The sequence below is a fragment of the Acinonyx jubatus genome, chromosome C2, assembly GCF_027475565.1.
Source record: "Acinonyx jubatus isolate Ajub_Pintada_27869175 chromosome C2, VMU_Ajub_asm_v1.0, whole genome shotgun sequence".
NCBI classification, from domain to species: Eukaryota; Metazoa; Chordata; class Mammalia; order Carnivora; family Felidae; genus Acinonyx; species Acinonyx jubatus.
Window position 1 is genome coordinate 46,015,746 of NC_069384.1, and position 16,946 is coordinate 46,032,691.

General features: G+C 37.4%; 1 protein-coding gene across 5 annotated transcripts in view; it reads right to left on the reverse strand.

Annotated features, from left to right (window-relative positions):
- The window catches only part of DCBLD2 (discoidin, CUB and LCCL domain containing 2), an 87,347-nt gene that overhangs the window by 31,489 nt on the left and 38,912 nt on the right, over positions 1 to 16,946 (reverse strand). For 4 of the 5 annotated variants that reach the window (XM_053220720.1, XM_015080687.3, XM_027077610.2 and 1 more), the window contains one exon: positions 8,791 to 8,928. The exons of the other annotated variant lie outside the window; for it this stretch is intronic. In XM_053220720.1, the coding sequence (XP_053076695.1) occupies positions 8,791 to 8,928 (138 nt within the window). The remainder of the gene's footprint in view (positions 1 to 8,790; positions 8,929 to 16,946) is intronic. 5 annotated transcript variants of the gene reach the window in all.

Here is a 16,946-nt window from a genome sequence, read left to right on the forward strand (position 1 = left end):
TAAAACAGTCAGGACTGGCAGTTCACTTATTTATTCATTTGTTCACTCAACAAATACTTAGGTAAGTATGTATGATGGCCAGGTGTTGTTCTAGGTACTAGAAATAAAGCAAAGAACACTCAGACAAAAATCTCTGCATATAGGGAGGGTATGTACCTTTTGTGGGGTGAGAAGAGAAAAGAGACACGAGTATGAAATGGACATACTATTGTTAGGTGATAAGTGCATTAGAAAAATAAAGAAAGGAAGGCAGTTACGAAAAGTTAAGGGGTTCCAATTTTAAGTAGCATGGTCAGGAAAGGCCTTACTGAGAAGGTGGCACGAGGTGAGGGAGTGAGGCATGAGGTACGTGGGTAACGGAGAACAGGCAGACGAATCACAAAGGCCCTGAGGAGGGAGCACGCTCAGCATGGTGGCTGCCAGAGTGAACACTGGGAAGAAAAGTAAGCGATGAAGTCAAACGAGGAAAGAGAAGCCAAATCCTATAGGGTCTTGGAGGTAAGGACGTTGAACAAAGAGAGAGGAGACTTTCATTCTCATGCTCGCCCCTGGGCTGAGAGCAGGTTGAAGGGGAGATGGGGAAGAAGCAAAGGTCAGCAAAAAAACCTGCTGCCATAATTGAGGTAACTTGAATTGGAGTGGCAGGAGCGGAGGTGTTGAGGTGTAGTCCGATGCTGATATTTGTTCAAATGTATTCTGAGAAGTGGCCGAAGGATATAAAGTTTGAGAGAGTCAAAGACAACTCTAAGGTTTCTGGCCTGAGCAAAGTGAAAGCTGAACTTACTATATGTAAAGTGCTTAGGCAGTGATTTTAATAATGATAAGGTACTCATCGCGAGCTCAACTGTCATGCTAGATCCACTTTCAAAGTGCGAGACAGTATATAATTTGCTCCGTTCTTAACTAGGAGCTTCTGCATGGGATTAAAAAAAATCCTATATTAAATACATACAAGAGAGTATTTATAATATACATATTATTAACAAAACACTAAACAGAAGTTATAGGTTCTGGGCCATAGAGAGTGGCAGCAGTGCTGTGCAGAATACCCTCAGCGGTTCTGCGGAAGCTGACTGGCATTCTATGCTCTTTTCCTTATGCAGCCCAAGGGAGACCTGGCATCTGCAGTGTAGATGCTACACTAGTCTGAGCAGTACAGTCCAACCCAGAGTGAGTGTCATCATGATTCCTAGAAACAGAATTGCCCTAATATCTGCCACCTTCCTTAACCCTGGAAGGCTCTCTAGAAGACAAAGGCCTCAGGTAGGGTTTTGAAGGCAGAATCATGTAATTGTGAGGAAGAACAGGAGAAAATGCAAGAACAAAGGCAAGCCAACAGTCAACAACAGGATGACAGATTTCAGTTTTCTTAATGAAAACACCAACATCAGACTTTCTAAGATAGCTCCCAACTTAGCAATGTTACTGTCAGCCATAACTGATAACCTATGCACAAGTTTGCTTTTAATTTAAGTACAATTAAACATTTTTCCAGTACATAAAAACTACACAGGCTGGGGTACCTTATAATTGCCCCAGGAAATATTTATTTAAACATGAATCTAATGTTAACCCATACATAACACCATAGAAATATGAAATATTTTAGAAGTTCAAAAGTCAATTAAAAAATAGCATACTGGTTACTATCTTAGGAATATTTTCCATTCACGGTACTGGCCATTTCTGTGAATGCAAAATTATGAAACAGATTTAGATTTTCCCCCAATTAATACTCGGTTTTGTGTTACGGAATGAATTGAAAACACTCTCAGCAGTGTTAGCACTGTGACTAACAACAGAACACCAACTATATTAACTGCAGGGTATAATTTTTGTCCAGTGAAGGAAAGGTAGCTTGAGTACCTATATTCATTCTAACTCAAGAAAGCATAATGTATCATAACTAAGTTACTCTATTTGACAGAAAGAAGAAAATATATGAAGACGACGACGTATATTCCTCTCCTTTATTTGCTCTAATGTTCTTTAACAAATTTCCCAGAGCCTGAAGGAACACGAAGTCATGCTTTCTAATTCACACTTTGTCAGCAATCTTGCACTGTAGGTGTGTAGGTACTTTGTTCAAGTGCTACAGGATGCAGGACAAGACTCTTCTTGTTGCTAAGTTCTCCCGCCAATATTACTATGTGACCTTGGGCCTAAGTCTTTGTTTCTGTGATAGGAACCTGGCATTAATCTGTACCATCTGCAATTTAGTGAAGGAAAACTTACATATATAACAGAACAGAATTTACTGTGATTCAGAATCAAATAACATTTACTCAGTGGCAGATATTAAATGAGGTATTTTACATCTTCTTTTATGTACTAAGAGTAGAGATGAAATCTTATGTTTCTCTTAGAAATATTACACTGCCATCTATGGAAGCTGAGTCTACAGTAGGAGCTTAGGTGAAAATAGTCAATGCTTCCTTAGGGACGAAGCAGGCATGACTGAGTTAAGTAATTAACAACTTAGGCTATAAGGTGTACCTACACGTGGTGAATCAAACCCTCTTCATACCTAAATTCCTATACATGTATATTAAAAAACAAACACAAGAATATTAAAAATATATAAATATAAAATATACGGCATTAAGATATAAAATATTACATTATTAATACACACAAGATATTAAGATTAAAAGATTATAAAACATTAAAATTCTTCTGTGAACTACACGGTATCTAGGGCACTAATAAATACCATCAGTAAGAGCAGCAGTGAAAAATTATGTCATTGGGTAATGGAAGACACCACACAAACACGTACTTACTCCCTTCAAAGCATTACTAACTCACTAAAAAAATGAAACACATACAAAACACTAAAATCATTAAGGCTCTTCAGGTTATCTGTCAACTTGGAATAAATTCTATCCCATAAATGGAATCATTTCTTTGGGTTAACAATCTCCTAGATTGTTTTTAAATGCTCTTTCTCTCTAAAATTGTTAAATTTACTGGTCAGCACCTTTCTTCTACAAATTGACACCAAAATACAGATATTTTTCTGCATGCATATACATTGCGTAATGTACACAAACACAACACATATACATTTGTGTGTAAATAAGGATACATCTAAAATATGCATATAAACTGAGACTTCATTAATAAAATCTTACTTAATAGTTTAAAAGTTTTAAAATGTTTGCCAGATATGACAATAACAAAAATTAGGGACATATCAGAAACACCAAAAACAGAAAACTAGCTTAGTACTCAAAATACAAAAGTTTGTATAAAAATTACTGTACAATTAAGGTAGCAAACAATCTTAAGCAACCCATGCTCTATTTTTAAAACCAAAAGCATCCCATGAAAAAAAAAACAAAAACATACAAAGCAAAACAAGAAAACACAAAACAACCCGTTACAGAAATCTGCACTCTGTTACAAAGTAGTCCTCTATTCTGCCCCATTTCATTTACAAGTTGATATAACCTAATGTAAGACAGAAAAAAATGGAAAATATTTGCAAAGAAAAAAAAGGTGGTTAAAGAAGGTAGCAATCAGAAAACTTTTAAACTATTGGTGTTAATTCTAGGAATAATCTAACATGTAGCAACAATGATCCTGTCAAATGGGAATATTTCCTAGGCCCAGCTGTTGGTAACTTGTAAGCAGACTGTTATCAGATGGTAAGGGGTCAGCAAGCAATAAATAAACAAGTGTTTATGAATTCCAACTAGAAAGTACATTAATAACTACATTGGTTCGTTTTATTTCGCATGAAATTTTAAGCTATTTACTGTTTTTCCCAACAAAAAAAGTACAAACTTTAATATGACCACCACAAAATTCTGGACTGGTGAAATCTAAAACAAACAGGTTTAACATTAGTTTTTAAGTGATGCATTCACATTCTACAGAAGGAGAATCTATCAATTCCCCACTGAGCGTGCACTCACAGACACACACGCCTGCTCCTCTCACTGATGACACATAACAAACACAGACTGCCTTAAAGGACCTGAAGTCTTCCATGCAAATGCAGATGTATTTTCTGAGCTCACTGTCCTACAACTAAAATAACTGAAAAAAAAAATTATGGCCCAGAGTCATCCCAGAAATGTTGAGTTTGTCCTAGAAGCTGGCTAACGTTGAACAGATTCAAAAACCAGGAATTTGGATCACTCACCTATAAAATTTATTTTATTTTCAAGTCCAGAGGTAAATGCTATTTTTAATTTTACATTTTAGAATAAAAATGTCGGTATCACTTATTACGATAATGGATAAAAAGATCTGACTTACTGACTCTGGACCTCTGAGCAGCTGGTTTTGCGTCTCTCAGTAGGACCAGGTGTAACTCAGGAGTTTCCCTCTATGGACCTTCTCACCAGCGGTTGCTAGCATGTCTAAGATGGCTCTAGGGTCTACATACTTCTTCAATTGCAGAAAGTCTAGTTGGAATTTGATGGAATTACACCAACTCAGAGTAGAAACACCAGGCCTCTAATAATTACTGCACGTGTTAATATTTTTGCCTTTCCTTGCTACCCAGCGGGGACACACAAAAACTTTTCACTGGTGTTTACAATCTTCCAAAAATGAGGTTTACAGGTAAGAAAGAGAAGAGATAACCGGCAATGGAAAAGATTGGAAACTACTGATCAAAAACCATTAAAAATAATGAAACCTTAACTGGACACAAAAGTGAGGAGGACAAAGGTACAGTGTCCTAGATACAACCCCAGCATTGCAGCAGCTCAAAGATTCATACAAGAGGGCTTCTTTATGTCCAAAGCCTCTTACTACCACTTAAACTCATGTAGGAAGAACCTTAATTCTTTGAAATGTTTCCTTGGAGAACACAGGTCTGATTCTCAAGTCTTTAAGAAGAATTAGAATCTGGCTTAACTGTAGAGTCACATTTATAACAAGAACTCTTAATTCAGTCATTTCTGACCCAGTGTCCTCCAATAGCCTCTTAACTGGACTCCCTACTATTATTCTTCCCTGTCTTCAACTCATTCACAGAGCAGGGAAGGTCATAAAAACAAACAAAAACACAAATCCAGTCATATCGCTACTACCCTGCTCTAACAGCTTCCATGTCCTCTTAGGAAAAAGCTCCAATCGTGACATTTTCTATAAGGCCCTGAATAACAGAGCCTACTCACCACTCAGTCAACTCCACGTTAGCTGCGCCAGATTCTTTTCTGGCTTCTCTGAAGCTCCTTCCACAGGGCCTTTGCATTTGCTGTTCTCCTCCCTAGAATGTTCTTCTGTCTAGAACCTCCCAATTAATCCTTGGGTTCCCACTTAAAAGTGACTTCCTCAGAAGAGTTTGTCTTTTTACCAATCTTCCACTCCTCCAACCCTTCTGGCCTCTTTTTTTTTTTTTTTAATTTATTTTTGAGAGACAGAGTGAGACAGTGCATGGGGCAGAGACAGAAGGAGACAGAATCCGAAGCAGGTTCCAGGCTTTGAGCGAGCTGTCAACACAGAGCCCGATGCAGGACTCCAACACATGAACCATGAGATCATGACCTGAGCTGAAGTCGGATGCTCAACCAACTGAGCCATCCAGGCGCCCCATTTCTGGCCTCCTGTTGTCGGAATGTTTCCTTCATCATACTTATCATAACTGCAATTGAGTTACCATGTGTTTAAATTTTTTTTAGTGTTTAGTTTTGAGAGAGAGAGAGAGACAGAGACAGAGTGTGAGTGGGGGAGGGACAGAGAAAGAGGGAGACACAGGATCTGAAGCAGGCTCCAAGCTGTCAGCCCAGAGCCTGATGCAGGGCTTAAACCCACAAACAGCAAGATCATGACCTGAGCCAAAGTCGGATGCTTAACTGACTGAGCTACCAAGGTGCCCCAAATTACCACGTGTTTAATACCTTTTCCCAACCTGTATTGTAAACGCCATGGAAGTATAACTATGTCTTATTTACTGCTGTTTTCCCAGTGCCAGGCATACTGCAAGACATAAGGCACTGAAGGGAATATAATTTTGCAATGTGCTCTTGCATAAAGAAAATTCACACAAAATTATGGCTCTATCAACAACACATAGTATAACATCAACAAGTGTTTGTGAGAGCTTAACAAATGAAGCTGTTGAAGAAAAATTTTTCATGATCTTTTCAATCCCAAATAGTCTAAATTTCTAGCTAGGATGCTAAGCTGGGGACGTGCAGTGATGTTCCTTGAAAATATTCACAGAATTTAGTGTGGCAGCAAGTTTCCTGGATGGAAACAAACCGAGGCTCTCAATCAAAGCCAATCAGTGTTCAAATGAATGAGTCATTAAAACTGTGTCTGAAAGGCCACCCAAGAAGAAATGGTGAGAAATTCAACCAGGGTTCTCTTGGAGTTAGCCAGTTCACTTCTAACTTCAAATCAAACAAATGCTTCATGGAAGATGCAAGGAAATGGAGAAACAGAAGCAAAAACTCAGGAGAGAGCTGTGAAATGAGGATTTCCCACGATTATGCCTCGGCAAAGTGTTACTATAAAGAAGTTCCTGATTATGGGAGATATTTCAAAAACTTTGGAAGCTGAGATTCACCTAAAATAGTGATGTAACCATTTGAAATTCCATAAACATATGTAAGTCTACAACATAGAGAGTCTGTTATGTGAAAGCACTTTCAATTCTTAAACTTTAACACAGAGCATTTAGGTGTCTGTAGAACAAAAAGCTCCGTAATGTAAATACCCAATTAAAAAACATTTTTTTTTATAGAGAGGGATACGTATTTTCAAGAAACCTTCAAGTCAATAAATAACAGAGAGAGAGGGGAAAATATAAGAAAAACGATTTAAGCTGATATTGAGAGGAGGAAACTCAAGGAGAGTAAGGAGCAAATAAATTGAGTATTTTCTATCCTCTTACCTATCAACTCAAGACTTTCAAGAAGTATAATTGGAAGGATGGAAATGGACCATCATCTCTGTGTTTTCTAGTTCACTCTTTTGATGGTGGAGGAAATGAGTATGTGTGTGTGGGTATGGTGGTGAAAGGGGGAACATGTGTTTTGCGCCCTACTATGCCATGTGCTTACAGACGTAATTTACTTACACGTAATTTACTTACACGTAAATTACTAGATTGAGTACTCATAACCAAGCCATGGAGGCTAAAGATGTGAAATGACTGGTCAGAAATCCCCTAGTCGGCACGTGACACTGGCAGGCGTGCTCCTCCTACAATGACACACTGCCTTACTTGCTCTGGTTCTGTCTTACTTCTGTCTGGTTCATTTAGCATGATGTTTCCGGTTTTTTTCTTTTCATTATTCCATCCAAATGAGTTTTCTTTCTCACTCTGTCAGAAGAGTTTTATTAGCTTTCCCACCTTCTGCTATAGCTTAGAAATGGGGAAAAAGTAGACCTTTCTTCCCAGAGAAGAGGCCTTCTCTCTCACATTCCAAATGACACTTTTAATGAGACCTGTAGTGTTTATCTCAAACCCACCAGAGCTGAGAAGGGAAGAGCTTGCACTGCCCTCAGTCATTCTTATTGCCCAACACCCTCACACCTAGGAGCTTCTCGATTTTCCCATTTACACAATATTAGGTAACAGCTTTTTTTTTTTTTTAATGTTTATCATTTTTGAGAGAGAGAGAGAGAGAAAGAGAGAGATGGGGGAGGGAGAGAGAGGGAGGGGGAGAGAGAGGGAGCGGGGAGAGAGGGAGGGAGAGAGAGGGAGGGGGAGAGAGAGGAAGGGGCAGGGAAGGAGGGAGGGAGGGAGAGAAGGAGAGAGGGAGAGGGGGAGAGAGAGGAGGAGAGGGAGAGAGAGGAGGAGAGGGAGAGGGAGAGGGAGAGAGAGAAGGAGAGGGAGAGGGAGAGAGAGAAGGAGAGGGAGAGGGAGAGAGAGAAGGAGAGGGAGAGGGAGAGGGAGAGAGAGAGAGGGAAAGAGACAGAGGATCCAAAGCAGGCTCTGTGCTGATGGCAGAGAGCCTGACGCAGGACTCCTACCCACAAACTGTGAGATCACGACCTGAGCCGAAGTCAGATGCTCAAAGGACCGAGCCACTCAGGAACCCTGAAGTAACAGCTTTTTAAAAACTTTTAATTATCAACTTAGTTAAATCATTGTTGAATATCAAAATAATCATCTATTTTTTAAATTTAAATGGTTGATTTGTTCGACATATCTTTGCATTGGTAGCAGTTCTTAGAACTTTCTTACCACAGTGACCCTAATAGAGGAAACAAATACATGCCACAGAAGCCAAAACTCATGGGAGATTTTGTTCAAGTCTTGGATTTTACCTTAGAAATTCAAGTATACTTTGCATTCTATTCCATCTAACAGTCTTGGTTTTAATTTTTCCCCCTTTAGATTATAAACATTAACCATCCAGAAAAATATCTCAGGTTTATCTTGTAGCATCTCAGCACGCCCCAGCATACTCCTGGTGGTATGAGAATCTATGTTTTTGAAAAGAATGGTAATGTAGTCTTTAATACAGTACTATGAAATGGTAAACTGTAGATAACAAAGCTTTAAATTTATATCATGCATTTCAATAACTGACAGATTTTTCAAAAGTTAGGTCATTTGTGTTCTAATCCTATAAATGTGAAAAATCAGTATTTCCTCTACTATGGAAAGGGAAGTATACAGAATTAACATAAATGTTAGTATACTTTTAATTTTAGAATTCTGAAACTAATCTAATTTTATTTGTAAAATTAATCTGTTTTTAAGTTCAGTCTTTCTACTCTATTCTAATCTCAGATAACAAGTACTAAAAGAAATATTTCATTTTTGTTTTCAGAAATTGTAAAATATGGAAGTCATGGTATAAAGTTGAAAATTACCTTGTTTATCTATAACTGAATATGAGGCCAAAAATCCTCGTCCAGAAACATGGATTCCACTCATGAACAGCACTGTAATTTCATTGCTTTTTGACTCAATTGAATGGTTCATCTGCAACCCGAGACCACAGTATTTGCCTAGGAATAAGGAAAAAAAGAGATTTGGTATGACTCTTATAAAGTCGATAATATTTACAACATAGGTAAGAACATCAATATAATATACCAAACCGGACATTAAATAGAAAATGACTAGGATGTTTAGTGATTTAAAATCACATCACTCTGAAGAAAGAAAAAATGAAAATATGTCAAGTAATAACTAAATAATTCAAAAGAAAAAAATGGTACAGGCATCAGTGATCTTACAAAGATTCAATTTCTTGTGAAAGACATTACTCTTTAAAATAGTAGTGAAGAGGGGCACCAGGGTAGCTCAGTTGGGTAAGCGCCCAACTTCTGACTTCAGTTCAGGTCATGATTTCATGGTCCCTGAGTTCGAGCCCCACATAGGGCTGTGTGCTGACAGCTCAGAGCCTGGAGCCTGCTTCGGATTCTGTGTCTCCTTCTCTGTCTGCCCCTCCCCAACTCACACTGTCTCTCTCTCTCAAAATAATAAATTATAAAAAAAATAGTAGTGAGGAATTAAAATTAACTTAAAGCACTTCATGCAGGCAGGTGGCTCATAAACACATTAAGAGTCAATCAGTAATATTCTTTTTTTTTTTTATTTTTTTTCTTAATGTTTTTATTTATTTTTGAGACAGAGAGAGACAGAGCATGAGCAGGGAAGGGGCAGAGAGAGAGGGAGACACAGAATCGGAAGCAGGCTCCAAGCTCTGAGCCATCAGCACAGAGCCCATGTGGGGCTCGAACTCACAGACTGTGAGATCATGACCTGAGCCGAAGTCGGACGCTCAACCGACTGAGCCACCCAGGCGCCCCAATCAGTAATATTCTTAACATACTCCCCAGAGTGCCCCTAGATTCCTGGGCTTAGGGCACCCTTAAACTTTTTCAGACTCCCTAAATTTCTCTTCCAAGATTACTGAAGTTCTAGTCAATCCCTTGAGGTGATCATGCCCAGTCCTACAGCTTTAACTATGCTCTGACAATTCACATTTACACCTCTTCCCAGAGCTTTTCCCTTGAACTTCAAATATTTATATCTAAATGCCAACTTTTAGGGGTGCCTGGGTGGCTCAGACAGTTACACGTCTGACTTCATCTCAGGTAGTGATGTTGTTTCTCTCTTTCTCATGAAAATAAAAACATTAAAAAAAATTAAATGCCAACTTTTATCCTTTAATACCTAATAGACACATGAAAATAACATATCCTCAGTACAGATTAATAAAAGTTTAAGAAAAAAATTAGACCAAGATATACACCAACAACTAATAAAAATGCATTTTCTTATGTGCTTGCTAACCTAAAAGATTCTGAATAAAGAATAACATTCCAAAAATATTTGGGGCTGTGGCAACATCATTCTAGAATGAGAGTAATGTGTGCTTCCACAAACACCATTTTCAAGGACTACACATGATTTTGTGAGTAACATATTCCAAGGAATCAACAAGAAAAGCCCACCAGAACTTGTAAGAAAGTTTAACAATATCACAGGATACAAAAATCAATTATATTTCCACATACTGGTCACAAATAATCTGAAATGAAATTTTAAAAACTTTGTAATAGCATCTAAAGATTAAAATACTTAAGGATCATTTTTTTTGTTAAAAATTCAAAATCAATACACTAAAAAATAGAAAACACTGATAAAATTTAAAGGAAAGCTAAACGAACTGGGAGACAGACCAAGTTCAGGGACTGGAAGACTCAATGTTGTTAAGGTGTCAGTTCTCCCAACACTGATCTACTGAGTCAATCAATCTCTACCAAAACTAGAGTTTTCCTTTTCCTTTTTTTTTTTTTTGATGTGTTTTATTAAGCAAAGATTTTTTTTTAATTTTATTATTTTTTAATTTACATCCAAATTGGTTAGCATATAGTGCGACAATGATTTCAGGAGTAGATTCCTTAGTGCTTACCCATTTGGCCCATTCCCCCCACACACAACCCCTCCTGTAACCCTCTGTTTGTTCTTCATATTTATGAGTCTCTTCTGTTTTGTCCCCCTCCCTGTTTTTATATTATTTTTGTTTCCCTTCCCTTATGTTCATATGTTTTGTCTCTTAAAGTCCTCATATGAGTGAAGTCATATGATATTTGTCTTTCTCTGACTTTCGTTTAGCATAATACCCTCCAGTTCGATCCACATAGTTGCAAATGGCAAGATTTCATTCTTTTTGATTGCCTATTAATACTCCATTGTATATATATACCACATCTTCTTTATCCATTCATCCATCGATGGACTCTTTGGGCTCTTTCCATACTTTGGCTATTGTTGATACTGCTGCTATAAATATGGGGGTGCCTATGTCCCTTCAAAACAGCACACCTGTATCCCGTGGATAAATGCTTAGTAGTGCAATTGCTGGGTCGTTCTATTTTTAGTTTTTTGAGGAACCTCCATACTGTTTTCCAGAGTGGCTGAACCAGCCTGCATTCCCATAGAATTTTCCTTTTTCAAAAATTAATAAGGCTAAAATGGAAATGCATATGGAAATGCAAAGGACACAGACCAGGCAGAATGTAGTGAAAAAGTTGGAAGACTAATATAACCCGATTTTAAACTTATATAATACTACAGTAAACTATAATACTGTAGTAATCGAGACAGTGTGATACATTGTAATAGCAAATCTCTTTCTATATCTAAATCTTTATTTGTATCTATATCTACACCTATACGTATATCTCTATGTATTTCAATGGAACAGAAAAGAGTTCAGAAATAAGCCCACATAGGTGGTCAACTGGTTCCTGACAAAGGTGTGAAGGTAACTCAGTAGATAAAGGACAATGCTTTCAACAAGTGTATTAAACCAGGTGGATATCAAAATGCAAAAACAAATGAACTTAGAACTTCACTTCAAGTCAAAATGGATCACAGACCTAATTCTAAGAGCTGTACTTATAAAACTTACAAGAAAACACAAGAGAAATCTTTGTGACTTCGGGTTAGGCCAAGATTTCTTAGATCCAACCCCAAAAGGGAAATCCATTAAAGGAAAAAATGAGTAATTTGCACTTCATCAAAATTTAAAATGTTTCCTTTTGAAAAGATACCATTAAGAAAATTTAAAGGCAAAATACATACTGGGAGAAAATGTTTACAGAACATTAATCTGATCAAGAACTATTATCTGAAATGTGTAAACAATTCTTACAACTCAATTTAATCTTGTAAAATGGGCAAAAGATTTATAAAGCCAATCTATAAAGATGACCTACTACATGGCAAATAGGCACATAAGATGGTCAAGAGAGCTAGTCATCAGAGAAATGAATATTAAAGCTACAATGACAGACCATGGCACCCCATTGGAATAAAAGACTGACTAATAATAATCAAAAAGACTGACAATACCAAACATCGGTGAGGATGTGGAGAAACTGGAACCTTCAAATGCTGATGGCAGAACTGTAAAATGGCAGAGCCATTTTTGGACAACAATTTGGCAGTTTCTGAAGATGTTAAATAAGCATATGTACATATATAATCCAGCAAGTACACTTCTATTATCCACCCAAGAGGAAAGCAACCATATGTCCACAGAAAGACTATGCAAATGGTCACAGCAGTATTTCTCATATTTGCCCCAAATAACTTAATTGTCCATCAGCTAATAAATGGATTAAAAATGTGGTATATATCCATACAAAGAACTACAACTCACCAAGATAGGAACAAACTAATGATGCACACAAAAACATTAATGAACCTCAAAACCATTATGCTATACAAAAGCTATTTATATTTCTAGAAAAGACAAAAAAAAATTAGAGGTAGCAGATCAGTGGCTACCTGGGACTGGGAGTAACATAGAAATGGACTACAAATGGGCACAAGGGAACTTTTTGGTGTGACGGAAATTTCTAAATCTAGACTTCAGTGATGTTGCACAGCTATATAAATTTACTAAAATTCATCAAACCATGCATTTAAAATAGGTGAATTTTATGGTATGTAAATTATAGCTCAGTAATGAAGTTTTTCAGAAGAAATACACACAATGAAACAATTTGTATTGTCAGAAACCATCAGATGTTTCATACAAAAAAAAAAAAGTACACAAAATCAAACACAGCAGAAAGAGGCTTTCAAAGATTTATCCCAAGTGGCCATATAGCAGCTGAAAAAACTTGAACTCTAATACATCAGTGGATTGCTCAAAATAACACTACTCGTCCGTCAGAGGTGAAATCAGTCCGGAGCCTGGGTCCTCTGCCTTGTCCCGTACCTTATTCTTCTGCACACTACTCTCCACTACTGGTGCTGACACCTTCCCAGGGGCTGCAGAGAGGAACATTTAATACAGCACGATCTTCTCTCCTGTGAGGGATCTGGGGCAGTCGCTGCTCTCTCCTTCCCACCCACAGCAGTAACACCCTTTCGCTTTTTCCTTCCGCATCCCAGCAACAGCCTCACTCCTTAACTAAGTTAGTAAATGCTTCAGCTTGTCTTCTGACGTAAGCCACCTAAATATCTCGCAATACTGCTTTCACCCTTAACTGAATTATGTAAATCTATACCACCTTCATTTTGAGATTAACTGCAGAGGCACAGCCTATTCCTTCCACTTCACTCTAAAGCCATTTTTAACTTTCCAAAAGATCACATACAAGTAGAATTGTGAAATTCAGCCGTATTTTTTAAAACGAGTTCTTCTTTACAACTGTTTTTCCCTGTCAATGAAAAAGTACTACACTTGTACTACAAAAGTACTACATTTCATTTTTTTTTCAGAAAATGAGAACAATTTAACCCTAAAGCCAGACTGACAGTTGTCAGTTAAAACGAAAACCCCAAATTCTAAAACATCTAACACTGTCTACAGCTTTTATACATAGAACTTTTCTTTCAAGACATAATTCTCCAAAGCTTTACAACTTCTGAATTAGTTTTATAAAATAAGCTTATACATGTGATAATTCTGTAAAAACTTTTAGGATGAACAGAGTAGTTGTACCTAAGAATAATTTCAGGCCCACATCTGAACAGAGTAACATATCAGAGACAGAAATCATATTTTATTCTATGTATCACTGTGTTTTACATTATTTTTACCCCTCAACTTGGAAAGGTAAATTCAATTTTTCTGTTCTGCAGTCAGATTAGCCTGACAGAAACTGACAAAGAAAAGCCATTCCAACAAATTTCCTCCCCTTGAGGCACAGAAAAGTTGCTATTATGTCTTACAGTGAACCACATCCACAACCTTATCACAACTGGTTTTAAAGTGGCCGTATGACTCTCTGGTCATTGTACAGAACTTTTACGAAAAAGGTGCCAACAAAGAAACAACAACCAAAAGAACTACTCTAAAAATAACAAGGAATATACTACATTTACAAATTTAAAAAGAAAAAAAAACACCTGAATTTGAAAGCCAAGAATATTCACTCTCTAACTTCTTGATTTATTTAGCATTACAAAAGACCAAACTTCAGTGTGCATGTGCATTAACACACACACTTGGCCTTAGGTAATAGGGTGTTCAATATCTATATCTATACCTGCATCTATCTATATAGTCTTTGCTCATCCTTTATTTCTTTAAAAACACCTACTGTGGGGGAGAAAAAAAAACCTTTCTATTCCTAAATATGGCATGCAATTTAAATAAAGCTAGCAATATTTTTTTAATGTTTATTTTTGAGAGAGAGCACAAGTGGAGAGGGGCAGAGAGAGAGGAGGACACAGGATCCAAAGCAGTCTCTGCTGTCAGTTTCAGTGCTGACAGCAGGGAGCCTGATGTGGGACTCCAACACACGAACCACGAGATCATGACCTGAGCCGAAGTCCAACACTCAACCAACTGAGCCACCGAGGCGCCCAAAAGCTATCGATATTTTTAACATTCAAGCAAAATGACACTCAAAAAGTTCTACAAGTTATTATCTGCATATACAAAAAGATGATTAGATCTTCAAACTTCAATACTAAATAACTCAAAAATAGACTAGTAAATAGAATATTAAATACTATATTATTTTTAAATACTAAAGATCTTCAAATAATGACCTAATATTATAAGCAGTAAAGTACAAATGTTATTCCACATCTTATCTCAAATGTTAAAAATATCAGAACCTATAAAATTTGTTAGCAAGGCCAAATGTGTGCAGAGCTGGTGCCCATCACATTACATCTTTTCATTTTTTTTTAATTTATTTTTTTATTTGAGAGAGAGACAGAACACATGCAAGCAGGGGAGAGGGGCAGAGGAAACGATAGAGGGAGAGGGAACGGGAGCGGGAAAGGGAGAATCTCAAGGAGGCTCCATGCTCAGTGTGGAGCCTGACTTGGGGCTTGATCCCAAGACCCTGAGATCATGACCTAAACCGAAATCAAGAGTAGGACGCTCAACTAACTGAGCCACCGGGCTGCCCCCACATTAAATCTTAAGGCCAAACGGGAACAGGTAGAGGCAAGAGAAATTGCATACCTAGGATCTCTACACCAGTCAGTTAACACTTGAAAATGTGATCAAGTTTCATCTGGGCTCATCAGCACTAACTGTTCTTTGCCACCTAAGAATCTATATATGTGTGATTTTATTACAAGGCTGATCAAGGCCCTCAGTACAAATAATAACTTTTCAGATACTCTTAGGTGAAAATGAAAAAGATCATACTTAAAGAATATTATGGGGGTGCCTGGGTGGCTCATTCAGTTAAGCGGCCGACTTCGGCTCAGGTCATGATCTCGCAGTCTATGAGTTCGAGCCCCGCGTCGGGCTCTGTGCTGACAGCTGAGAGCCTGGAGCCTGTTTCTGTTTCTGTGTGTCTCTCTCTGCCCTCCCCCCATTCATGCTCTCTTTCAAAAATGAATAAATGTTAAAAAAAAAAAATTAAGAATATTATGATGCCATGCAGAGGTGTCTTTATAAAAATTTTATCATGTATACTAAAACATGATAATGTGGACAGAATAGTACAAGTATTTCCTGTTAGCACTGCAGCTTTACCTCCTGCTTCATCATTGGGGTTACCTTGTCCTCTGAAATGTGAATGAATTCAAAATGTGGTAGAAACTAAACTTTAAAAAAAACTACTCTTCTGCAAAACTCAAAAGGCAGTAGGTACTAAAGAACAGATAATCTCAGTTTAAAAAAAAAAAGGAAGAAAAGGACTTTGTAGGTGCTCAAGTGAGTTCAAGATATACTAGATAAACACCTGCCTTCACCTCTTATTCCCACCTAAGGAATGTGATTTACCCATCACACAAGTAATGCAAGCACTTAGCAAAATACTCTGGGAAAGAAAGAAAAAATTCATTCCTAATCTGGGCAATATACTAGTTAATTCTTTAATTTCATCTTCTTAGTTTGGCCATTCAAAGACACTCCTAAATTAACATAAATCATTTAACTGCTACCAATTATAGGTCCTGCAAATGGCTTTCAAACTCAGCCAACATCTCTAAAAGTTTCTCCTGGATAAATAAGAGAAGTATTTCAAACAACACTATATGGATATATACAGAAAATTCTAAATACAAAAGTTAATCAAGTATGTTAATAACCATAAGACCTAAAAACACTGGTTTATAGTTTAGAAAAACTCATGCTCCTTGGGGCACCTGGGTGGCTCACTCAGTTAAGCATCTGACTTTTGGTTTTGGCTCAGGTCAGGATCTCATGTTTCGTAAGTTCAAGCCCCACATCGGCCTCTGCACTGACAGTTCAGAGCCTGCTTGGGATTCTGTCTCTCCCTTTCTCTGCTCCCCTCCCCCACCCCCCACCGCTTGTGCTCTCTCTCTAAATAAACTTAAAAAAAAAAAAAAAAGAGATTTCATGCTCCAGGCAAATGAAAATGTTTAAAAAATCATTACCCTCAAGAAACTAGAGAAACAAATTAATTTCAAAGTGAGAAGAAGAAAAGATTTAAGAATTAGAGCAGAAACCAGTGAAATTGAAAACAGTAAATTAATAGAGAAAATTAAAAAGCCAAAAGCTGGTTCTCTGAAACAAAAGTCAGTAAGGCTCTAATAAGGCTAATTAAGAAAAAGAGAGGACGCA